Genomic DNA, 25,691 nt, shown 5'->3' with positions numbered 1-25,691 from the left:
GGCTTCTTTAAGCCAAGGAAAGAAGCCCTCAAACTAGCCCTGTTTCCACCTTGAATAGGCAAGAAATACATTTCTGCTGTTTCAACCACAAGTCTGTGTTAGTTTGTTCTAACAGCTTGAGCAAGCTTGAGCAAAGTAGTATAGAGGTGGAGACCCGTATTCTCTTACTCCTCTGACTTGTGGGCTAGCTCTTTGGCCTGTCACCGTGCTTTTCCAATGACAGCAGCGTGAAGCAGAATGACAAGTACTGTCCCAGGTGGACAAATGAAGCTTTGTGGAATTCAGTGGAGGAAAAAGGGGCTTTGGTTGGGGATAGTTTTTAGGGGCAGGTGACGGAGCCGATGGTCTGGGCAGGAATAGCCTCTCCAAGGAGAGCATGCAGCAGTGCCTCCCAGAATCCCGAGGCTGTCGAGACGGGAAGGCAGGCGGTGGCCACGCGTGTTGTAGAGCCGTGGAGTTAGGAGTCGCAGGGTGCTAGGAAGCAGGCAGTCATGGCTGAGCTGATTGCAGTGGTCAGTTAGTCTGGTGCTGGGAGAGTGGGCGCTTGGGGGTTATGGACTTGGAAGCCAGTGCATTTGGTGACAGCAGTTAGTGGGGGAACTTACAGCAAAGAGCAGACGTTACCCTATGTTTTGTGCGTGGTAAGTTGCTGAGATTGAGAGCCCAGAGAAGGAACACCCTAAAGAAGGGTCCACTGGATCTTAGTTTTTATAGTTTGATCTCTGTGTGTGTGTGTGTGTGTGTGTGTGTGTGTGTGTGTGTGTGTGTGTGTGTATAATATACACACATACATTTATTTAAGGTGTCACAAACCCTGGGCTCCCCCCCAGACAGGGTTTCTCTGTGTAGCTTTGCGCCTTTCCTGGAACTCACTTGGCAGCCCAGGCTGGCCTCGAACTCACAGAGATCCGCCTGGCTATGTCTCCCGAGTGCTGGGATTAAAGGCCTGCGCCACCACCGCCCGGCCAAACCCTGGGTTTATTCCTGGTTAGTTTGCATGAGGCCAGCACAAGGGAGCAGTGGGTCAGACCCCCCAGGGAGAGATCTCGGTCGGTGTGAATGGAACCTGTGGCCAGAACAGTGGAGGAAATGGAACCAGCACAGCCATAGCCGATGTTGTGAGACACTGTCAGGCGCCGGGTAGCTGCCTCCTGTGACCTCTGAGCCTGGGGACCTGAGCACAGGTGTCATGTCACTGCCACCAGCTGGTGCAGGTGACCAAAGGGAGGCCGTTTCTACTCTCCGCTCCGTTGCCCTCAACCTGGAAGCTGTCGACACTTTCCAGAGAGAGAGAGAAAACCAGACAGATATTTACTGAGTGGTGCTGTGTACGCAGAGTCAAGCCAGGTACCAAACTGAGTCAAGGCTGTCTGTATAAGGTTCATCTTTTCCCCTAAGTTATTGCCAATTTGTGAGAAACAGTGCCTTCTGCCATTGTAGAGAGCACTTTGGGTCTTATATGGTTTTACCCGTGAATTGCTGAGACAGAACACCAGAGGGAAAGAGACCATAACAGTCAACTTCGCTTTTTGGAGGATGGCAGAATCGGCTCTGTCAGAGTACCAGGACAGATGCTCATGGGCGCCGCAGGTGCAGAAGCTGGAGTCTGTGACAGACACAGAGAAGGCGTCTAGCTCTCACGGTTCATTAGGAACCGTGCCTCTGAGCCCCAGTGGGGATTCTTCCTATCTGAACTGTGGATTTCAAGGCCTTAGAGGTATTTATAGCTGTAAGCACAGGAAGGTGGTAGAGATGAGCTGATGGTAGCTTGGCTTAAACGCAATCTTGTCTTCCTTCCTTTCTTTTTTTAAAAATAAGACATATGCCGGGCGGTGGCGGCACATGCCTTTAATCCTAGCACTCAGGAAGCAGAGGCAGGCGGATCTCTGAGTTCCCAGCCAGCCTGGCCAACAGAGTGAGTTCCAGGACAGCCAGGACTGTTAAATAGAGACATCTTGTCTCAGAGAACAAACAAACAAAAACAAAAACAAAACAAACAAACAAAAAAGATGTATGTTTCATTGTGTTGCCCAGGCTGGGCCCACGTGGTCATCCTGCCTCAGCCTCTATGGCTGGTGTGCACTACTGTGCCTAGGCCAGAATGAATTTGAAAACTCATTTAGGTATTCATGCCATGGTACTGAGTGAAAGTGACCTTACTGGAAGGGTTAGCATTTCTGTGCGGTTCTGAAGAGACAGAACTCATCTGGGGAGGAAGCTAATCAGAATCGCTTTGCCTCTGGGTGGATTGGGGAGCGAGGGTCACACAGATGTTTGCATTTGTCAGACAACTCAGATGTGTGCATTTCTATAGAAACGTGACTTAGTGCCCAGCCCAAAAAAGAAATGTTTAAAAAAAAAAAAAACCCTCAATGGAGGGCCAGGGGAGGAAACGATGGCATGGAATGGTGGCCATGGCTAAAAGCCGAGGGACAGGTGTTTACTCTTCCATTGACCTTTTGTCTGAAATTGTCCATGAGGTAAATTTTTTTAGTGGTGTAAACAGAGGCATTTTATTAGGAAAGGAGAAATGCGGCCTCCCTGAGGGTGGGAATGGGCCAGTGAGCAGGGGAGACAAACCCAGAAAAGCCAGTGGGAAGCTCTCGTGAGAAATAAGCAGTCCTCTGCGGACTCCTCCCTGGAAACCTGCCCGCTGTCCCCAGAGGAGGGCACAGGGGACCATGCCAGTCTCCCTGGCTGTGCTCTGGGTTTGCTTGCTTTCTGCTTTCCTGGGCACTGTGAACTTTGCCCTCTTCCCACTGTCATCTGCCACTGCCCGGGCCTTTTTCTGTCCCTTTGATCAGGCACCAGACTCTCCCTTCCGTTGACTTTGACCGCTGCACCACCCATCATCATCTAGTCTCCTTATCTCCTCCCTGCTCATGGTTCCAGGTCTTTCTCGTCAGCGGCTGAGCACACAAAGGGTGGATTCACTGGATCTCATGTCTTTTCCTTTTAGAATTGTGAAGTGCCACCTGTGCCTTTGGTCACGGATGCAGGCTGGGCTGGGGATCCGAGGGTGTTCTCCCTGCACTCTGGGGGAAAGATAAAGGCCCTGTGATTTCGTGGATACTGACTTCAAAGCAGATACAATGCCTCTCTGGTGCTGAGAGAAGGCAGGGAGGGATGGGACCTGGGACGAGGCACATGGAAGCCTCCAGCATGTTGAAGTTAAGCTAGGGAAGGTTTTGGCTCCTGTCCTAGAAGGTGGCTACCCAGGGTGTTCACACTGGGGAAGGTCTTGAATGCACCTATACATTTTCTATGTATATCGCACTTCAGCTTTTTAGAAAAGTCAACTAGAGGTCTAAGCAAAGTTTTTTTTTTAAACTATCTATTTTATATAAAAATTTGTATTTCTAGATTTTCTTCAAACACTGGGAATATGTGATATGTCTGATGCATTGCCTCAGAGTGGCAGTTGACTAGGTAGGTCTGTGTGGCGACCCCCTCCCATCCCTTCAGATCAGTTTTCTTTCTCTGCACCGTCCACTAGAAGTTGCTCAGAATGTGTGACAACTGTATTATTGATTGTCCCCTGTCGCTGGAGTTCTCTCTGGGTCCCACCAAGCCCAGGCAGTCCCGTAGCCCCCTTATAAAATAAACACACAGACACTTACATTATTTAAACTGTTTGACCTAATGGCTCAGGCTTCTTGCTATCTAGTTCCTATATCTCAAATTAACCCATTTCTATAAATCTATACCTTGCCACATGGCTCGTGGCTTACCAGTATCTTATATGTTGGTACTCATGGCAGCATCTGGCAGCCTCTCCTGACTCAGCCTTTCTGTTTCCAGAATTCTCTTCTCTGCTTGTCCCGCCTATACTTCCTGCCTGGCTACTGGCCAATCAGCATTTTATTTATACAGAGCAATATCCACAGCAGTCCCCCACTTCTCTAGGTTTCTTTTTGTTTTGTTTTGGTTTGGTTTGGATTTTCAAGACAGGATTTCTCTGTGTAGTTTTGGAGCCTTTCCTGGATCTTGCTCTATAGACCAGGCTGGCCTCGAACTCACAGAGATCCTCCTGGCTCTGCCTCCCGAGTACTGAGATTAAAGGTGTATGCCACCACCGCCTGGCTTCTCTAGGTTTCTTAGAAGGCATGGGTGTGGGGGTGGTTCAAGTCTGGTTTGGTGCCAGGGCCTTGGGGACCCATGCCATTCCAGGTATGTTCTGCCCAAACTGGTGGAAGTTGAGGTTAGTTTATGACCAACCCGGTCAGTTACTATATTTGTTCTGAGGTGTTTAGTTCTGTCAATAATTTCCTACATGTGCATTCTATTTTAAAGTCACATTTTACAAATAGTCCTAGTTTAAGCTCGTGCCCAGCTTGGCATTCCATTGTCCCTTACAAAAATGCATATATAATTGGGATGTGTTTTGTCCTACTTAATGGCTGGGCAAGGCTGACTTTGTATGGTGAGCTTGCAGCCAAAATTTTAATCACAGCAGCTCACATTAATTGCGAACCACATGCCCCAGGAAGACATTTTGATGCTCTCCATGTAGACCCAAACCTGAGGGGAGACTCTGAGTCTCACACCTTCCTTTTCTCCGTTTGGACGTGTGATTCTCTGCTCTACCACTGAGCTACACTCCTGGCTCTTCTCTGCCTTTTGTTAGATGGATAGTAACTTTTGCTTTTTTTATTTGTTTGTTTTTATTGAAACGAGCTGTCCCCATGTAGCTCTGGCTGGCCTGGAACTTGCTAAATAGACCAGGTGGGCCTTGAACTCCCAAGAGATCTATCTGCTTCTGCCTCCCAAGTGCTGGGATTAAAGGCGTGTGCCACCACCATCTGAATACTTGTTCAGTTTTTAAAGATTTATTTATTCTTATTTTATGTGTATACATGTTTGGTTGCTTGTATGTAAGTATATCACATGCATGACTGGGGACTTTGGAGGCCTGGAGAGGGTAGAGGGTCCTCTGGAACTGGAGTTACAGGTAGTTGTGAGCTGCCAAGTGTGTGCTGGGAACTGAATTTGGGTCCTCTGCAAGAGCACCAGGTTCTCTTAACAGCAGTCACCTCCAGCCCCTGCATTAAATAAACAAACAACAAAAACAACAACCAAAACCAAAACAAAAACACTACAGATTCACCACTACCCACCCAAGAAAGAAAGAAAGAAAGAAAGATCAAACATTAAAGCCCATCTATACAAACAGCTTTATGTGCGTGTGCCTCCATCAGATGAATGGATAGAGATGCCTCTGGTAGTTTAAGTCTGTTTTAATAGCCAAGCTCACCACAGACGGTGTTAAAGAGAGAAATTCATGGGCTTCCCCACTCATTAACCTTTTTGAAACTTTTACTCACATGCACAGTGCTGAGTAAACCACTCTTAAATTCTGTGCATAACAATTGGCGTGATCCTGAGAGGACTAACTACAGACTAACTTGACCACTGTGTTTATTACTCTCTCTTATATGGTGTCAGAGAGCCAAGGAGCATCGTGTTGGTCATAGTCCTTCCTCCCCCTCTGCTCCAGGGTTTCCCGAGGTCCTCCTGATGTTTGGCTGTGGGTCTCTGCCTCTGTTTCCATCGGTTGCTGGGTGAAGCCTCTGATCTATGAGTATAGCAGGATATCGTTAAGAATCCTTTCATTGACTTTTTTTTTCTTTTCTCCAGTCACATTTGGTTCTATCCTAGTTCTCCGGGCTGTCCAGCCTCTGGGTCCTGACCCTCCAGGCTACATCAGGGGTGGGTTCCGTCCCATGGTATGGGGCTCAAGCTGGATCAGTCATTGCTTGGCCACTCCCATAGTTCCTGCGCCACCTTTGTCCCAGCATATCTTGTTGGCAGGACAAATGGTAGATCAAATGTTATGTGGCTGGGGTGGTGTCCCAATCCCTCCACTGGAAGTCTTGCCTGGTTACAGGAGATGGCCAAATCAACTACATATCTGCTGGATGGCTAGGGCAGTCATAGCGATGCGCCGCCTGCTGGGAACCTTAAACCATAGAAGTCCGCTCTCTTCCAATTCTGGGGCCCGGAGTTAAGACCGCAGTGTTGAGAGCAGAGTTTCCTTCTGCTCCTCTCCTTGTTGGGAATGGCTATTCCTGCTGCCTTTTCCTGTCTTCCCAGGTGCTTTCCTCAGCTCATGTACATCCCTGTGTCTCCCTGTGTGTGTCCTGTCCTGTCTTGTCCTCCCTCTCTTCTCTCCCTTTTTTCACGCGTACTTACTAATTTAATTTATGTGGTGTGTGTGTGTGTGTGCACAAATGCACCACAGCATACGTGCAGAGGTCAGAGAACAGCTCTGGGGGAAAAGTTCTTTCCATCCACCATGTGGGTTCGGAGAACGGAAATCCGGTCGCCAGGCTTCACAGCAAGACCTCTGTCGGTTGAGCCATCTTACCAGCCTGTCTCCTCTTTCTATAGACACACCAGTCAGGTGGAGGAGGGCTCATCGTGATAGCCTATTCTAACCTAACTACTGCTTTAAATGCTCTGTTGCCAAATGCTGTGACCTTCTGAGGCCCAGGCTTCAGTGTAAGAATTGGAAGGGGTCAAAGTGCACTTTGGCCCACAACACTGCTCAGTCACATAACCTTAAGAAGCATATCCCCACCCTCTGCTGATAGACATGCTACCTGAGGTGTGTCCTGTGGGTAAACTCTGGGCAAGGCCCTGTTAAATTCATCACCTAGCTTCATAGAGTTGTTAGAACATCTTTACTGGCTATCAGACTCCACCCATGCTGAACAGGAGTCAGTACTCAGAACCTATGCCCATGTCCTCATTGCCCTGTGTTACTAGGCATTCAGTCAGATCCGAAAATCTTCCTTCACAGTTGAGAAGCGTGGTTGGACTCAGGGGTGGGGTTCCTGTGAGGCTGGGTTTAGGGAGTGCCGGGTATGAGGTGGCATTAACATGCCTCATTGTGTGTGTGTGTGTGTGTGTGTGTGTGGCCAGTAGTTGATGTCGGGTACCTTTCCTATAATGGTTCTCCAACTTCTTATTAATTTTAACTTTTTAGACAGGGTCTCCCACTGAACCTTAAACTCAACAATTTCATGAGGCTGCCTGATGAGCTTTGAGGATCCACCTGTCCCTGATCCACATCCCACACCCCGACCCCAGTACTAGGGTGGCGTGGATGTACCACCATGCCTGGCTTCTTTTTTCCTTGTGCCTGCAGGACAGGCGCTTCACTGGCCAAGTCATCTCGTAGCCCTCACAGCACATTTCACTCGGCCGGAGTTGCAGGTCCATTTGAGGAGACATCTACATCCACCACAACTTTGTTCTTTCCGCTCACGTTTCTTGGCTGGCTTCTGTGGGGGATATGCTATATATTTATTGATGTGGAGTTATTTGCTTGCAGAATTGCATGGGGAGGGAAGTGTCTACAATCTGGCAGTCGGGGCTGACCCTCTCCTAGTGGCTTGTTCCTGCCCCCCCCCCCCCAGCCGTAAAAAGACATCCATCATTTTAATTGCATGTTACTCTTCCATTGGGCACCAATTTATTTCATTTTATTTTTGCTTTTTCCTGTGGTGGTAGGTTGGCTGCCTCCCCTTGCCCTGCCTGCTGCTTGGCCAAAGAGAGGGTGGGATAGGAGGGAGGAGAGGAGAGGAGAGGAGAGAAGGGGGTAAGTAGTTCCCCAAATCAAGTACTTCTTATAGTGATAGAGTTTTTAGCACCTGTATCTGGTTTTTCAGTGTCCCATGTTTGGTTCTTAACCTTTTGGGAGCAGAAGGCAAAGAACACCTATTGCCTGGCTGACCTAGGTAGCACAGTGCAGACTGTTGAAGACAGTCTTAAGAGAGGCTGTTGGTATCCTCAGAAGGCTTGCTTTCTATTCTTGGCTCCAAAGTGGCTACCTGGAAACTGTGGCCTAGCTGCCTCCTAGGCTTTGTCTGTCCCATCTGTCAAATGTAAGTTTCTAGATCACTCCTGGGTTCTTAACCTGGTCACTTGGTTGTTGGACCCAGGCCCAGATACTGTGGCCCTCCAAAGCTGCCCTCATGGGACCTTGTCCTGTTACACTCCATGATGCCTTACTCTATTTCACGAAGGATGATTGTACTTTAGGTCAAGGTCAGAAGTCAGTCTTACATCCTTCAGAACTGTTCTTGAAAGACATTGATTCCATGATAGGAGGGATAAGGAAAGGTAAACCCCATTGTGTCCAGAGCTAAACATTTATTGCTCTGCATACTTCCTGTAACAGGACCTCATTTTGTGTTTGTGTAATTAAGCACCAAGTGTACAGTGGATCACTTGAATAGGCTGCACAAGGCGGTGGGCAGTGGATGGAATGTGACTTGAGGTACATTCTTGGGTGTGCATTCTTCGGTGTACATTCTTGGGTGCTAAGTTAGGTCCTCATGGAAGTCTTTGTACTATATTTTGTTATGATGATATGGAGTCAGATTAATTGTTCGCAGCCTGGAGTAATTTTTCCTATCTGCATCCTACAACCTGCTGATGTTCACAGTGGTTATGGGAATCTCTTTTCCCAACCAGTGGCCCTGATGCTCCAAGACAGGGCTCAGCCTCCGGTTGCAGCCACAATCCAATCTCTAGCTCTGTTGTACCTGGTGAGATTTTGTTTAAATTCTTGCTCTGGGAAAATCTGAATATAAATAGAGACTACAGGGAAGTAACTATAATCTGCAGAATCCCATTTCTTAGTTCCTGACTTGATTGATTGATTCTGCAGCACTAGGAATCAAAACCACCCTACACAAGCCCCTCTACCTCTGTATCCACACCCCTGGCCCATTTTCGGGGCTGTTTTAAAGCAAATCTCATAACGTGCTTAGCCTTTTATTTCTTAACTGGTCACTTCTAACAAATATATATATGCATGCAATAGATGCATCCATATGGCATTATCATGTTCAGTACAAAATAGTGATTTCTTTTTTGGGGAGGAGGGTTTGAGACAGGTTTTCTCTGTGTAGCCCTGACTGTCCTGGAACTCACTCTGTAGACCAGGCTGGCCTTGAACTCATAGTGATCAGCCTGTCTCTGCCTTCCAAATGCTGGGATTAAAGGCATGCGCCACTACCACCTGACCAAAATAGTGATTTTTTAATGTCACACAGCAAATAAAAACTTAAGCAGTCTTCTACATTTGTCTACATAAACCTTTTTGCTGTTTTGGTTTTTTTCCCCCTACTTGATTCAGAAGCCACTGTAGGTCACATGTTGTATTTGGTAGATCTGTCTCTGTTAGCTGGTGCAGCATTCCAGTTTATCAAGCTCTTTCCCTGGAGCTGGCTCATTGTGTGTCTAAGGCAGCCGCAGACAGTTCAGCAGTTTTCTCCTAACCAGAGTTAGTGGCCTTCAAAAAGGTTCCTAATTTCTCTTTCCTCTTCTTTTAAGTGTAAGTTTGTTTATCTTACTCTCCTTTGTTTCCAAGCAGGTGATACTCGAGTTAGCCTCACCGTATGGTGTTTCTTGAGAAACTTGGCTTTAAATTTGAAAAAGAGTTGATAGGTATGAAATCTTTCCTATACACACATATGCCACACACACATGCTGCGTCTGTGTCTGGTTTTTGCTCCACTTATCATCTGTTATATAATAAACTTCACAGAGTGCTTTCAGCCTTCAATGGCCATTTCTTGTGGGTCTTTTTTTGTGGATTATGGTGGTCAAGAACTGAAGCAGAACTCAGCTGGCAGCACCTTCTGCTCCTTGAGGAATCTGCTAAGACCCCTTCAAGATGCTCAGTTGAATGTTAGACCAGGATGGGGTGGGACCCTCATGTGTTTGCATGACTGGAAGGCCAGCCTGTAGTTGGAAGGTTTCTCCAGTCCTGCCAAGCCCCACAGTCCTGTGGCCCGCTTATAAAATAATCACTCAGAAGCTTATATTAGTTATAACTGCTCGGCCATTAGCTCAGGCTTATTACTGACTAGCTCTTACATTTAAATTAACCCATAAGTCTTATCTATGTTTAGCCACGTGACTTGGTACCTTTTCTCAGTTCTGCCTTGTCGTCTTGCTTCCTCTGTGTCTGGCTGGTGACCCCTGACTCTGCCCTTCCTCTTCCCAGCACTCTTCTCATCTGCCTGCCCTGCCTATACTTCCTGTCTGGCTACAGGCCAATCAGTGTTTTATTTATCAACCAATCAGAGCAACACATATTCACAGTGTACAGAAAGACATCCCATAGCACTGGCCCAGCTGGGATAGTTGACAGGAACACCTAGATGAGGCCTGCTGAGCATGGCAGCCTCAGGGTAGGTAGACTTTTTACGCGTTAGATGCATCTTCCTCCAGAGTAAGCATCCCAGAGGGGCTGTTACTTCACTTTGGAAAATACAAAACATCCATAATACCATGTTCATTTTGTTTGAAGTCATGCCAGCTTTTTCCAGATTCAAGGGAAACATTCAAAGGCCCTTTCTTTTCTTTCCCCCCTTTTTTTTTTTTTTTTTGTTTTTGGGCAGGGTTTCTCTGTAACAGCTCTAACTGTCCTGGAACTCACTTTGTAAACCAGGCTGGCCTCGAATTCACAGAGATTTGCCCACCTCTTGTTTCCCAAGTGCTGGGATTAAAGGCGTGCACCACCTCCGCTCAGCTTCAAGGGCCCCTTCTTGATAGGAGTGGTATGAGAGAATTTGCAGCCAGGTTGTAAGTACTACCATTTGGAAGGAGAACATAAAAACTGATACCGAAGTCCTTGCCACCTGATACTTTTCAAGTCCCCATGTGCTTTGCTCATCTCATTGTAGCTGTTGTTGATGTTTTGAGATAGGATCTCCCTGGGTAGCCCAGGCTGGTCTCAAACCTCAGCTCTCAGGTCTCCAGCATCTGGAGCGTTGGATCTACAAACACTGTCATGCCTGCTTCTTGCTTGTGTTTTTTTTTTTTTTGTGAATAGCATCGTGGCCTAAAACTAGGGACAGTCTTCCTGCCTCATCCTTTTGTGTCCTGGCTTTTACCTGTCTTTTGGCAGAAGATAGAAACCCCTGGGTGGGAGGCATGGGCCTTAAGGTTACTCAAAGCATCTCCTGTCCCTGTCCCATTTGCTAGGGGCCTGAGAGAAGCACTGTGGCAGTGACATGCTATCAGGCAAATGGAATGCCCCCAGGCCATGGTGTTAGGGAGGTCTCTGTCAGTGGGGTAGAGTATTAGGTAGTGAGGGGTCAACGGGCAGTATGACCATCCTTCTGGAGAGTAGAAAGCATATTTGAAGTGTTTCAGGGCATTCCAAAAAAAAAAAAAAAAAAAAAAAAAGAGCTTTCGGAATCCTTTACCTTTTTCCAGCATTTTGAGGAATAAGTGGGAGGCCTGTTCCTCAGACTAACTCAGGATTTATGCACAGCATCTCTAGGTGGAAGTATAGGCAGACAGACGTGGAGCTCACCAAAAGACATTATATGTCCTCATGGATTGACAGAAGGCTCAGTGGGTTGGAGGTGTGGCTCAGTGAAGAACATTTGCTTTGAATATATGAGACCCATGGTTTGATTCCTGACCCCCCACTCTCACCTCCCATCCAAGAAAATATTCATAGGATCCAGGCCAGTAGAATACTGTGGTCCTCACCACATCCTGTGAGGGAGATGCAGAGGGAAGAGCCTAGAGCTTTGAATCTCTGCCCAGATCTAAACACAGCTTGGCCCAAAGACAGCTTATCAGCTGGGAACAGGCTGGTCAATAGTTGATCGATAATACAACACAAAGCCTCCGTGTTCTCTATTGATCTCTCCATTAGTTGATGCTAGCAGGGCTGAGGGTCTGTGGTAGGACAGCTCCCAGTCCCTGCCCAGACTCCCTAGCTCATCAAGCGCCTCACCGTGGCCCAAGAGGGTCACGTGGACCTGGCACCAACCCCCTTCCACTGACTGGCTGGCCAAGATGAAAGCTCTTTTAAAAGGATTCTTACTTCCTTGTTGTTCAAAATTAAGAGCAGTTGGTAATGCTGTTTCCTCTGATTTCTAAGAGATTGGTAGCCAGGCAAATCAGGAAATTAATAACATGTGCTCTGCTTTACCAGAATTCAATTTCTAGGAGCCACCCAGACGGTTGATGCTCAGTTCCCTGCAGTGCCTCGGCTTCTGTGTCTGTGTGTGAGCAGATAATGTACTTTCTACACTGCTGTGACTTTCCAGCTGTCCAGAGGGGAGTTTCCTTTCCTACCCTGAGAATCCGTCTTTGTCCCAACAGAGCCAAACTCCTGTTTGCCGGTAGCATTTGATATTCATATATTGAATTGGACTCAAGAAAAATTTCTGGTTTACTTCTTTTTCTTTACTTTAAAAAAAAAAAAATTGGGCTGGAGAGATAGCTCAGCAGTTAAGAGCACTGGCTGCTCTTCCAGAGGTCCTGAGTTCAATTCCCAGCAACCATATGGTGGCTCACAACCATCTGTTATGAGATCTAGTGTCCTCTGCTGGCCTGCAGGCATACATGCAGACAGAACACTATACATAATCAATCAATCAACCAATTAATCAATCACTCAATCTCCTTTTCTTTTTAAGGCAGTCTTACTGTGTAGTCCAGATTGGCCTCAAACATGTGATCCTTCTGTGTAGCCCGCTGAGTACTGGTATTAAAAACATGCACTACCATGCTCATTAATAAATATTTCTTGTTTGCAGGACACTTAGCACGAATTCAGAGCCAAGGTGGTGAATCAGATGGCCCAGGAAGCTGTGGGTTAAGATAAAAGAACTCTGCACTTAAAGCCAGGAAGCCTTGGGGTTCCAAGGCTTGTTTTGCCAGTTGGAAGCTGTATAAGCTGGCCATGTGACTTGTATGAGGCCCAGTCTCCTTTTTGTGGGGACGCATTATTTTGAGAGAGGGTGGCCTGGAATTTGGGGACTTCCTGCCTTTTAAGTGCAGTGATTGCAGGTGTACAGCTTTCACTGGATTCAAATCCAGTTTTTAATCACCAGATCTTGCTAATGGCTGAAATAGTAGTTTTCTCCTTTTTTTAAATAACGATTTTGTTTTTTTATTTTATGTGTTTGCTTGTGTACACACACACACACACACACACACACACACACACACACTATGTGCATGTTTGGTGCTTTCAGAGGCCAGAAAAGGGCATTGTATTTCCTGGAACTAGAGTTTATAGACAGTTGTGAGCCACCGTGTGGATGCTAGGAACCGAACCCGGGTCCTCTCTGCAAGAGCAGCCCGTGCTCTTCATCTCTGAGCCATCTCTCTAGTTGCTGAAGTGGTATTTCTTCCTCCAGGGTGATTTATTTGGTCATTTTAGTTGTTTGTGTTTATGACATCCTTATCTTCTTTGTTTATGACAGCGTAGCTATATTGACAACGGGGACTTTTCTAGTTGTTATATGTTATTACCACAAAATACTCGAAGTAATTACTTGCAGAAGAAAAAGCTCTGTTTTGGCCTGTGTTTGTGCAGGTTACAGTCCCAGAGCAGCTGGTCCCCTTGCTTTGGGCCTGTCGTTAGCAGGTGCACGTCATGAGGATCAGGTGGCAGAGAAAAATCCCTTTATATCATGAGACGGAAAGCAAAACCAATGGGAGTGAGTGAGGTGGGGTTCCATAAACTCCTTCAAGGGCAGGTCCCCAATGACCTGAGGACTCCTGACTGGGCATCAAACTGACCCCCCTACTCCCTCCACAAAGCCCTAAAGGTAAGCTGCTTCTAACAGTGTCACTCTGGGAGCCAAGCCCTTAACACATGGGAGAACATGTGTTTAGGGGACATGCCTAGGCCACTTGGGATGTGTGTGTCTCTAACAGAGAGCTAGTTTCTTACAAAGGCTCATAGAATACTAGCGTTGGGGCCCAGTGGTGCTAGAACATCTGTGTAGCAGGTACAAGACCCTGGGTCAAGGCATCACACTGAAAAGGAAAATGGTAGGGGGTGGGGGAGAGTGTAACTGTCTTGGCAGGAATGGAGATTCCTGAAGAGACATTCTGGCCTCTCTTTGGCCACCAGACTATTAAAATAATGATCCCTAGGAGTTAGAATTTCCCCAGGAACCTCAGGCTGGGAGAAGGGAAATGTCGAAGCCAGTGCCAGCCAGGGGAGGAGCTTGTGTCTACTCAGAAGACATTTCATGCCTTTCGGACAATGCTTGGCGGGAAAGACTGGAACCCAGGGTGGGTAGACGGTGGGTGGGACCACATTTGACCAAGTCTGCTTGGCTGTGGATAATTCTTGCCTCCCTACCCTATTTAAACCTAAACCTTGTGTCAGGATCCTGAAGATGGATTTGGGGTGGAGGTAGGCAGTGTCACTGGTGCGCTCTGTTCTGATTAGCAGTGTGGCTATAATGAAGAAATCTCCTTTTTTAGGTGAGCTTGTTAGGGCCACTTGGGATCTGTGTGTCTGACAGAGAGCTAGTTTCTTACCCTAACAGCTCTGCTAACAGAAGGCAGGCAGGAAAGACAAGCAGACGGAGAAAGAAAACGGACAAATATGGCAGAAGTTGGGAGAGCCCGTGACTAACCATGAAAAGAGTACTTCCCAGAAGCTGTGGCCTCGAGCCTTGAGGCAGGGGCCTTCTGGGAACTACTAGCTCTGAAGCCAACTACGATCCCAGGTAGGGCTCTGAGACAGGTTTAGACTGGGGGTATTAATGTGTTAGGAAAGGAAACTGATCTTTAGAGATCAAGGTAGGTTTACAAACATCCCAAACCAGACTAACCTCAATATTTCTTTGAATGGGATTGTTAGACCTCAGGTACCTCGGGTTGTAGTATTTAACTAAACGCACACGGTGTTAGGCCTGTGTCCTGGCAGGGGACGGAGGTTTGGATGAAAGTACTCCTGCTCTGTAGCGGGGTGGGGCAGCACATGACATGCATGCCCACTTGCTTTCTTGTTGATACAGCCATTGAGCAAGGTTGACAGAGCAGGTGAGAACATTGCCATCTTCTCCAGCATGGCACAGGTCTTGTTCGGTGTGCTGGAGGGGGTCACAGAACTGGGATTCTGATCCAGTGTGCGACCCCACAGAGGCATAAGGCAGAGGCCTATGTAGAACAACTGTGCATATTTATAACCAAGCTGGAAGCCCCTCACCACACAGGTGCCCTTGATGAGGCACTGTGGGCCCAGTACTCCAGTACTCCTGCCTGGGTCACTTCCATGATACAAGAGTGAAATAGATAACTGAGAGATGGAGGAACGGGCCCGAACTCTTAAGGACTTAACATATAACAGGTCTCAGGCCAGTTTCAGGATGATGATGATGAAACTTAATGGGAGCAAATTTGAAAACAAACAAACAAACCAGCTGTCCATAGGTTCAGAAATCATGAGCATAGGGGCTGGGATGCAGCTCAGTAGAACGCTTGCCTAGTTTGTTCAGGGGCCTGGGTTTGAGCTCCAGCATTGCAAAATTATATTTTAAAGGCTTTGTTTTGTTGTTTTGTTTTGTTTTAACCCTTGCATGGGAGCCCCAAATTTATTTCTATTTTGTATTTAAAAGAACAAGGTGGCACATGCCCGTAATCTTGGCACTTGGTGAGAGGAGGCAGGAGCACCATAGTTTCCTCCTGGACTACATAGTAACACCTGTCTAAATGAAAGAAAAGAAGGCATTTCCTAGCATGTGTAAAGCCCTGGATTTGATCCCCAGTTCAGTTCCACTCCCAGAACCACCCCCAAACAGATAAATAGACAGGAGATATGTAAATATTAGGAGTGGCCACATGGGATATGATTTTTGTTTGTTTGTTTTTAAGACAGTGTTTCTGTGTGTAGCCCTGGCTATCCTGGAACTTGCTGTGTAGACCAGGCTGGCCTCAAACTCAGAGATCCATCTGCCTCTGCCTCCAAGTGCTGGGATTAAAGGTGTGCGCCACCACTGCCCTGTGGGATATGATTTATAAAACACCAGTGTCATAATGTGTGTTAGAGATGACTGGGGTGCTGTGGTGGGGGGTGATGGCTGTCCAAGAGTTTTACTCTCAGGTCCCAGCCAGCTATAGAAAATGCATAAGAGAATTGGAATGGGGAGATCAGACTTGTGAAACAGTGGGTCATTTGAAAGCTTTTGTGGGGACCGAGGATTCTCCTGAATCTATAGCTAATGCTTGTGTCCACCTCCGCACGCCAGAGGGCAGTGGAGCAAATGATGACCAGGGAAGGGTGCTGGCCCCAGGGTTTGACTTGCTGTAGGTGAGGGTGGGAATGGGGTAGGAGAGCACCTGAGGTCATGGAGGGGCACAAGTCTGGCTGTTCAGGTAGGGGCTGCTGTGGAAGGTGGCATGGATATTGTGTTTGGAGGGCATCAGACTTCAGAACTTGGCTGGAATTCAGGGTACTTGTAGGGCCCTAGGGAGAGGCAGAACTTGTTAGAATGTAAGCCCCTGATCAGGCTGGAGGGCACCCGCACTTGCTTCCGTGGTGGGTACTTTGGAGCAGAGAAGGATGTCTTGAATAATGGCTTCTCTCAGAGACTCGGAGAAAAAGGGCGGTAGTGGGCAGACTTAACACTAGAGGTGTCGGGACCACTCGGGACCATTATTGCCTGGGTATGAAGTGATGCATTCCCGCCTGGGGTGGAGATGGAGGGGAGGAAGGGCACACAGGGACGTACCATGTGATGGATGTGGGGCAGGTGCATTGAGAGGGCCCCTGCAGTCGCTTTTGTCTTTTAGACCCTGTGCTCTTCCCATTTGGCTCGCCACTAGAACGTACACACTTAACTGAGCATGTGCAGCTTACCTTACCTCTTCCTTTCAAGTCTGCCTGGGAAGCCTGGCATTTTTCTGTTTTGGAGATGAATGATATTGGCTCCTGCCATCTTTGTTCTACAGCTGGGTTTGGCCCGTTTGCATTGCAGCTGGGACAGGATGCAGTAAGACATTGCCAGTGGTATCTTATCTCAGGTCACGCAGTTCCTTTATTTAGGGCGTGCGGTGAAGACATGGGCCGTCCAGCAGTCTCCCTTATCAGAAACAGGGCTGGGAACCAGTGAGTCAGCACAGTAGCCTCCCGACTGGCTAGCAGAGACAGCACAGAGTCCCTGCCCTTCCCTAGTAGCTGTCTGTTTGCCTGCCCACCCCAACTTTGGCTGGCAACTGCGGACTCTCAGGCAGCTTTTAACCAGCTTGTTATTTTCAGCTCCTGTCAGACCAGAGAGAGCTGCTACAAAGAGGCATACTGATCAAAGCGGCTGGTCCTTGGGAAAAATGATACACTGAGATGGGAGGCATAAGAATTAGGGCTGCAAGAACTCAAGGCAGAGCTTGCTAGAGCCTGCTGTGTTGGGGGGCAGCTTGGCATGGAAGCCTGGTGATAGGCACAGCAGCATCACTGTATTCTAGAACCGCAGGCCTGGCGATGGCCTCCCTTTCTGGACGAAGCCTCAGAGGGCAGGAGGTGCCTGCTGTGTGAATCCTAAGTTGCTTTGCACAACTTAGCTTCTCAGCAGGTGCTCATCACCGAGGACTTCCTGCAGGGAGCAGGGAACAGCTATCCCCAGTTCAGACTATTTATTTAGGCTTTGAAAAAAAGTTACACTTAAAAAAAAATTCTTATTATTTGTATATATGTGTGCCAGAGTGTAGGCTTGTGCATGTGAGTGCATTACCCAGGGAGGCCAGAAGAGGGCATTGGACCACCGGGAGCTGGGGTTGAAGGCACTTGGAAGCTCCCCAACATAGGTGCTGGGAACAAACTCATGTCTTCCAGAAGAGCAGCAAATACTCTTAAATTCGCTGAGCCATCTATCTAGCTCGGAGTTTTAAGGTTTGTTTTTGTTTTTTTTTTTAATTTTGTGACAGGGTCTTACTGTGTAGTCCTTGCTGGTGTGGAACTTGGTCTGTAGACCAGGCTGGTCCACAGATCCACCAGCCTCTGCCACCCAGATACCCAGATACTGGGAATAAGAGCATTCACCACTGTGCTGGGCCTTTTTTGTTTTGTTTTTTTGAGACATGATCTCCTGTAGCCCTGTCTGGCCTAGAACTCATAGCAGAGCATGGCCTTGAGCTTTTGATTCCCCTGCCTCGACCACCCAGGTTAGAATACAGATGTGCACCATCACACTCTCAACTTTCTAACACACCCCACCCCCACCCCCACCCCCACCCCCGCTGTATCTCCAGGACTTGGAAGGGTGGCTGGAAGTTGATGAACGACCAGCAGATGCTTGTTAAATGAGTGAATGACTGAATCTGGCCCAGATGGGGAGACTTCGTTTACTTTAAAGCATCGAGGATGACTTCCCCAGTAACTCATCTCCTGTGGTAACCATTAGACAGCAGCACTTCACATAATTGCAACAAAATTGTGTTTAGGTAAATGGCCTTGCAAGTGCAGTTGGTTCCCTAGGTGCTGGTTGGCGGAGTGCAGAATTTGAAAATATTGCAGTGAGTATATTCTCATGTTTAGACGTGCCGCTTGTGATGCCCCATTGGTCTGTGGCTGGTGCTGTAGCACAGCCCATCCGCTGCATTTCCTTCTTGATCCCAGACCCCACCATACACCTCCCTGGTTATCCACCCATGCGTCACCTGTGTAGGTTATGATGTGTGACAGCTAGGCTCTATGCTTTGGAGGGATAGGGATGTGGTTACTCAGGTGAGCATGACTAGACCCTGTCCTCAGGGAGTGCTCACTTGGAAGGAAGAGTGCGATGGGGGGGGGGAGCATAGACAGCTGCACCCCGAAGGTGATCCTGTGTTGTTACAGGCATGCACCTACCTGTGGGGTTGAGAGGAAGGAGCGTATACCTTGCTCCGTGTGATGAGATGTTTGACAGTACAGAGAAACTGAGTTATCTGGAGCCTCTTTGAGGTTTGAGGGCTGAATTTGCAGGGTAGGAGGGCTGAGAGGTAGTGGGCTCTGGTACAGTGGCCTCAACCCTCCCATCTTGGTCCTTCTAGTGACCCTCTGAGCATCTGCTGTGAGGACCCCTCCAACCTCGCCTTCATTTTACCTCTCTCTGTGAAGCTGGCAAGGGCTGCTGGGAGTTCATTATTCCAGAAGAAGATGTAGTAAGGAGCACAGTTGATTGTTTGCAGGTACACAGGAGGCAGCCATGAGTCCACCAAGGGAGGGTCTGGTATGATAAAGGACCGCTTTCCTGTGGAAAGGTTCCTTCCCTGCCTCTACCCAGAGGCTCAAGGAGGAATAGTGTTCGGAACGAAGTAGAGTGGCGGTGTGCACTGACCCTCTTCACTGTGCACATCAGTTCATAATCTGTGACTGAGGAAATCATATATTGGAGGGTAAGTCTTGATCCCAAGTAGAGAGGCACAGGTCGGGGTGCAGACTGGATTTGGGGGCTGCTTTAGTTCTGTGGCCATGCAGATACATGCCAGGCAAGTTTGGGTTGGGGGTAGGGACTTGGGGGGGGGCGGACTATGAACTGCTTCATGTCGCTGTGGGTAGTCCATCTGGGCCCCAAGCACAGTCTCTTGCTTCCTCCCAGCCTAGGTCTTCTGCCACGTCCTGCTGCTAAAGCCTTTCTTAACTAGTCCTGTCCCACTAGGACACTCCTTAATGAAGCAGCGGCTCCACAATAGCAGGTGTTGCTTGGGGCTGGCTGCACTGGAGAGCAACAGGGAACATAGCCCGAGGATTGGTTGTTATAGGCAAGAAGGCAGAGTGCCAGAGTTGGGGCTCCCCCCCCCAATCATATTTGCTGTCTGACGATTGTCCAAAGGTCTGTTTTCAAGAGAAGTTCAAAGTGAAAATATCCCCAGTTTTCCATTGGAATATGTCTGGTTTTGTTTCATATACCCAGTTTTTATAAAGCAGTTCATAGTGATACAGTGCATATGTTTTAACATGTTGTTTATGATTGTATGTGCCTGCTGCACGTGTGGAAGCCAGAGGGCAGTTCTGTGGAGACAAGTCTCTCCTTCCACTTTCACTTGGGTTCCAGAGCTCTAACGCAGGTTGTCAGACTTGTGTGTGGCAAGTGCCTTGACCCACTGAGCCATCTTGCCAGTCTACGGCGCATATGCTTTTCTGTAGTTGGAATCAAAGCCCGTTTACTTCTTCCCACTGATCTCTCTCTTTGTAATCGTCCTCTCTACTGGTAGGGCCGTGCCTGGAGTGGTGGCATGCCACCGTTCTTTGTCCTTGTGCTGGGGGCGTTAGCTGGCTTGTTCTCTCTGGTGGGATAGGCTGTAGAGCCCTTCAATGTACATCGAGTCTTCGGCTTCTGTTGTCGCCCTCAGAGGAGCTGATCCAGCAAGGAGTGTGCAGTCTGTAGTCTTGCGGTAGATGCTGAGGATTGGAACCCAGGACCGTGTGCTAGTGTTCTTTCCCCTGACAATGAAACTTCATCCCCGCCCCTGAGTTTTTACTTTGGACATGCCCTGTAGATGGAGATGTGCAGATAAAACTGGGGTATAGTTTGATGAGTTATCAGACCCCAAACACCCTGTCTCCTGAGATGCTTGCTGGTCAGACATGTCCTCCCGACCCCCCACCCCCGACCCTTGCGTGCCCTTCCCTTCACGAGCAACAGCTACCCTGACTTTATTGTGGTCACTTCCTGATTCACTGCAAGTTTCCTCAGCCAAGTGTGTATCCTAGACAGTGTGTGTCCATGTGTCTGTCGTAGGCATTGTGGTTTGACCTTGCCTTTTGGGAGACTGTCTTTTAGATCTTTGAACCTCAGGCTGCCTCTCCACACCTTGTCTCTTCTTCCTATACTAGAGATGGGATAGTGTGCGTTATGGGGTTTCTAGAGTTTTTTTCCCCCCCTTCTAGGCTGGATCTTGTGGAGAGACTGTGAAGCAATTTGTTGACTCAGGAGGTGGGATGTTCTGTCACAGGGCCACAGTGACTGGTTACCTGATGGGATGGGAGTTGCCATTCTGCTGTTATTCAGGCTGTGAGATGTTGATGTTGCAACTTTCCCATTCTTAATTATTTTACATGTTGGTATTCTTTAATAAAGAAAACATACATTTAGTATGTGTAATAGCTTTGCTGGGGTTCACATGCTGTACATCACCTTCTAATTGTTCAGTCCAGAGGCTTTTAATATATGCAGAATTCTGCATCTGTCAACACAGTCAGTTGTAGGACATTTCATTGGTAAAATACCAGCCTAGCTGTCGACTCTCAGCTCCCTCAGTCCTAAGCAATCCCTGTCCTAGTTTCTGTCTCTGTGGTTTGTCCACTCTGACATTTCTTAGGATAAGGTCATACAAGTTTGGTGCTTTGTGATCTCCTGGGACTGAAGCGGAGGGTTTTCTGAGTCCAACCCTATGGTAGCATACATCAGTATTCCAGTCCTTTTCATGGTGAAGTAATAGTCCACCAAATGAATATTCTGTATTTTGATCATCAATTGATGGCCATTTCAGTTGTTTCTGCCTTTTCAGTATAATGAATGAAGTTGCGAACATCCCTGTACAATGTTTTCATGAGCATGCATTTTTATTTTTCTTGGATCTAGACCTCGAGGTTAGAATTCCAGTGTGGTTGCAGTCCGTTACTCCATCAGCAGTATGTGCGGAGTCCAGTGTACCCACCACTTGTTGTTAGTTAGGTCTTTTCCCTCCCGGCCATCTGAGTGGGCATGGAGTGGGTCGGGTTATTGCTGTGGTTTCCTGGGCTCCATGGCTGCTCATGATGCTCACCTTCCCAGGTGCTTACTGAACCCTTGCATGTCTTCAGAGCACTGTATGCGCCCTTCTGCTGGTTCTCAATTGGATACTTGTCTTTTCATTATTGAATTGTAATAGTTCTTTTATTTATTCCGGATAAAAGTCTCTATCAGGCATAGTTGGCCCTTTACATCAACTGACTGGAGCAAAACAACTGAAAAAAAATTTTATCAGTACTGAACATGTATAGACACTTTTATACATTAGGTCATTCCCTAGACAGCACAATGAAGTAAAAACAGCTCTTCACATAACATCTGTGGTGTCTCAGGTATCATGAGTCCTCTAGAAGATTTAAATCACGTGAGAGGATATGCATAACTTATTTGCCATGTGTGTGAGGGATTTGAGCATCTGTGCATTTCGGTCTTCTTGAGTGGTGCTGGAACATTTCTCCACAGGCTGGAGTGACGACTCTATGTGATTTACAAACTTCCCCCATGTTCTGGATTGCCTTTGCACATTTTTGACATCTCAGTGCCTTTGAAGCGCCGACGCTTCATACGTGAATGTACAGTTCATTGTTCTCTGGTTACTTGGTTCATACTATTAATGCCATCTCGTCAACCGCCGCCTAACCCAGGCTCACAAAGTGCCAACATATCATCAGAAGTTTCATAGTTCTCCCTCTTCCCCTGAGGCCTGGTCCATCTTGAGTTAATTTGTGTGTTCACTACTACCTACTCTTCCCCACAGGGAAGGGTCAGGCGACGCCAGCCGCTTCCCAGTTGACTGCCAGTGTTTGTAATAAGGAGTGAGTTCTCCAGTCACTGGATGGAGTTGCTGTTTGTTTTCTTTGACACCTAGTTTAAATGTATTTGCTGTGGTGTAGATTTTATCCGAGACACATGCCTGCATTCTGCTCCAATGAGTACTAATAAGCCTCTTTGTTAGTTAGTTGGAGGTCTGAGTCTTCTTGCAGTAGCTTTCCGGTGGAGAGCCCCTCTGTCTTCCTGAAGAGGCGGGGAAAGCATCTGCCGCCAGCCTGTTTTGTGAGGCAGAAGGAGAAGCAAGTTGCAGCTTTCCAAGGTCATGCCTGCTTCGAAGTAGCAGGTGTGGCTGCTGCCTCTGACTCCTCTTGTGTTCATGCTCCATCCGTGAACCACACAGAGCGCTGGAGGGAGTGGACCCGGGGTTTGGGTTTGAGTCCTAGCTGGATGGCTGTGCACTTTAGGCAGATCTTCTGTCTTTCCTGGGCTTTGGTGGATTGCCCTGTAAAACCAGAAGGCTGGCCAGGCCATTTGACAAGAACTAGCAGAGTTGCTAGGGTGGCCTGCCTTGACATCCAGCCTAGGGGTGGCTGTGCTGGAGCAGAGCCCATCACACCTCTTTGCAGGGTGCCTGGTCTGGGCAAAGCTTGCTATCACATCAGGTCATTCATCCAGAAGGCCTCCTTCTTGTAAGGAGAGAAGGGAGAGGGTGGACAGTGTTCAGCTGGGTCTTAAACTCATAGGATTGCCTGGTATTTTAGAGTATCTTTAATTACACATTCTTACCTCACTTAAAACAAATTTGTATGCATGTATGCAATTGATGGAGAGAAAAGGACTTTTAAAAATATTTTTGTTTCTTAACCATCTATTGTACCTTTAATTTCCACGTCCCTGTTTCTCTTCCAGAAACATGCCAAAGGCCAGGATTTGTTTGACCAGATTGTATACCACTTGGACCTGGTGGAAACAGATTATTTTGGTCTGCAGTTCCTCGACTCCGCCCAGGTCACGGTACGTCTCGCTGTGATTCATTTCAAGAACGATTGGTTCTTCGTGCTAATTGCAGTGCCACAGCCGCTCACTACACACTGATAGAGAAAAGAGTGAAATTGAGATATTGTGCCAGTGATGAGCTTGGCAGGCAGTGCTGGTGCCTGAATGAAATGCATGCGGGATGCTCGTCAGCTCCTCCCACCCTTGAGGTAGCCACTGACCAGGAGGCTCTGCACAGAATGCCTTCTGGAAACACGGCTGAACACAGGGGGACATGATAGGCACATGGCTAACGTAGCGGTGGAAAAAGAAATCACTTCGATATCTTTTCAGCGGTGGGTCTCAAGGATCCATCACCTTCTTGCAGAACCTGGGAGGGAAGATGGCAGGTGCTGTCAGCACAGCTGAACGGGAGGAGGGCTGGAGGGGATGATCAGAGCAGGCCTTCACTCTGGGAGGAGGTATTGGGAAGTCAGAACAGACTCACCTCACTCTCTGGAGACTGATGCTAGAGTGAATGACCTCCACAAAGCTCACTGCAGCTCTTTCTTTTTAAATTAATTGTTTATTTAAAAACTATTTATTTTATGTGGTATGGATGTTTTGGCTACGTACCAGGTGCATACAGTGCCTAAGGCTAGAGTGGGCATTGGATTTCCTGGGACTGGAGTTACAGACTGTCGTGAGCAGCCATGTAGGTGCTGGGACTGGAACTCAGGTCCTCTGAAAGAGCAGCTAATGCTCCTGACCACTGAATCCTCTGTCCAGCCCTTGCACTTCTCTTTCTAAGAGCAGGAATGACTTTGTAGTGCTTCTTCCCAACAAGATACACCTCTGGGTTTCAAAGATAATGTATTCGGCACTCTAGACGTGTTTGCTAAGGGACTATTATACACCGAGCTCTATTCTAAGCATTCAACGAAGCTGGTGAATACAGTTGATGTAACGAACATGGCAGGTGGTGGAGAGTTAAGACTAATTAAGGATCCAGGGAAATAGTTCAGCAGTGCAAATGTGAGGACCTGAGTTTGGATCTCCTCACCCATGTTGAGCAGTGTGACAGCGCATGTCTATAACCCAGCAGCAATGCTACATCCCGGGGGAGGTGGAGAGAGGTGCACCCTGGAGCTTGCTAGTCATCTAGCCTAGTTAATCTGGGAGCTCCAGGCCCAGTGATAAAACCCCTCTCCAACAACAAGGTGAAGAATGACCGAGGAATAAACCCATCAGCTTCTACCCAGCACGTGTGTGCTGCATGCACAGGTGTACATGTGCATGGACACATACCTACCACACACGGACTAAAACTAGAAGTGTGGGGCAGGAGGACTAGGCTGCTAGGTGAGACAGTGTCATAGAAGCTGGTTTTTCTGGGAACAGGTTTGAGCTGGAGAGCTGAAGCTCTTTGTGGTAGACACTTAGCAGATGTTTCCTGGGGATAGCTATAAGCTGGAGCTGCTCAGAACTGGTGCCTGGTAAATGGGTTTGCTGGGGACTCTCAGGGGGATGCTGAGCCCCGAGGAGATGGACTCTGGCTGTTGGTGCTCCTGGCTCCATCCTCCTGAGGGGCCATCTCTTGGGTGTCTGTGTACACCACCACCACTTCCCTTTGTACCTTGGGACTTCTGTCGGCTCTCAGTCGAGTCCTTACCTTGCCACAGCTGTTGCCTCCTTGACTGTCTGAGTCCTTCTTTGTTTCTCCACTGGAGACTCCCTTAACCGCCAAGTTCCAGGGAGGCATCCCACCTGCTCCCTTTCTGCCTCCCTAGCTCAGTCTATTTCCTTACATTGAGGTCTGCCCTCATGGCTGGCCTTCACATCCATCAAGGCCTCTCTCTCTCTCTCTTTTTTTTTTTTCTTCTCCTGCATGGACTCAGGACTCAGTTGCTGGCTCTGACCATATTCTAGATACTGCTTTCCTCTCCTTTAAACCTCATTTTCAGCAAATCTCACGGCTTCCCCTGTTCCTATCCTTCTGACCGTCTCCCGTCCCCCAGTCTCCTCTTTTTCCTGCCTTCTTCCCTGCCCTGGAGGAACCAGGCTTCGGTCCCCACTCAGTCTTTGGTCCTCCGGCCCCCGTGGGTGTTCCCTGGCCTCCCCTTGGCAACCAGGCCCATCTGTTTGCTCTGGGATTCTTCCCAGGCTGCCAGGCACTGCTGGAGATGAGCGCCTGTGTCTTTTGTCTGCAGCGGAGATGACAGGTTCAGCCAAGTCCAAGCCTCCACGCTGTGCCCCAGGAGGGTGAGCGTCTCACCGATGCCTCGGTGCCCCTTGGTTCCTTTTCTGGTTCCTACCTCAGAACTCTAGTCATATCCTCACCACTTACGTCTAGCAGCTGTTCACCTGCAGAGAAGACGGAGGCCATCTGCCCCAAACTCCTGTGCTTTTTGCCCTACACCTGCAAGCCTCTCTCTCTCCTGTCTATTCTTA

At 48.0% G+C, this 25,691-nt stretch overlaps 1 protein-coding gene across 8 annotated transcripts in view; it reads left to right on the top strand.

Annotated features, from left to right (window-relative positions):
- Epb41l4b (erythrocyte membrane protein band 4.1 like 4B) overlaps positions 1–25,691 on the top strand; it is a 153,136-nt gene that overhangs the window by 20,861 nt on the left and 106,584 nt on the right. For all 8 annotated transcript variants that reach the window (XM_076564239.1, XM_006985294.4, XM_076564240.1 and 5 more), the window contains exon 2: positions 23,175–23,279. In XM_076564239.1, the coding sequence (XP_076420354.1) occupies positions 23,175–23,279 (105 nt within the window). The remainder of the gene's footprint in view (positions 1–23,174; positions 23,280–25,691) is intronic.

Source organism: Peromyscus maniculatus, chromosome 2 (genome assembly GCF_049852395.1).
Source record: "Peromyscus maniculatus bairdii isolate BWxNUB_F1_BW_parent chromosome 2, HU_Pman_BW_mat_3.1, whole genome shotgun sequence".
NCBI classification, from domain to species: Eukaryota; Metazoa; Chordata; class Mammalia; order Rodentia; family Cricetidae; genus Peromyscus; species Peromyscus maniculatus.
The sequence above is the reverse complement of the archived record's forward strand: the minus strand, read 5'-3'. Positions and strand labels throughout refer to the sequence as shown.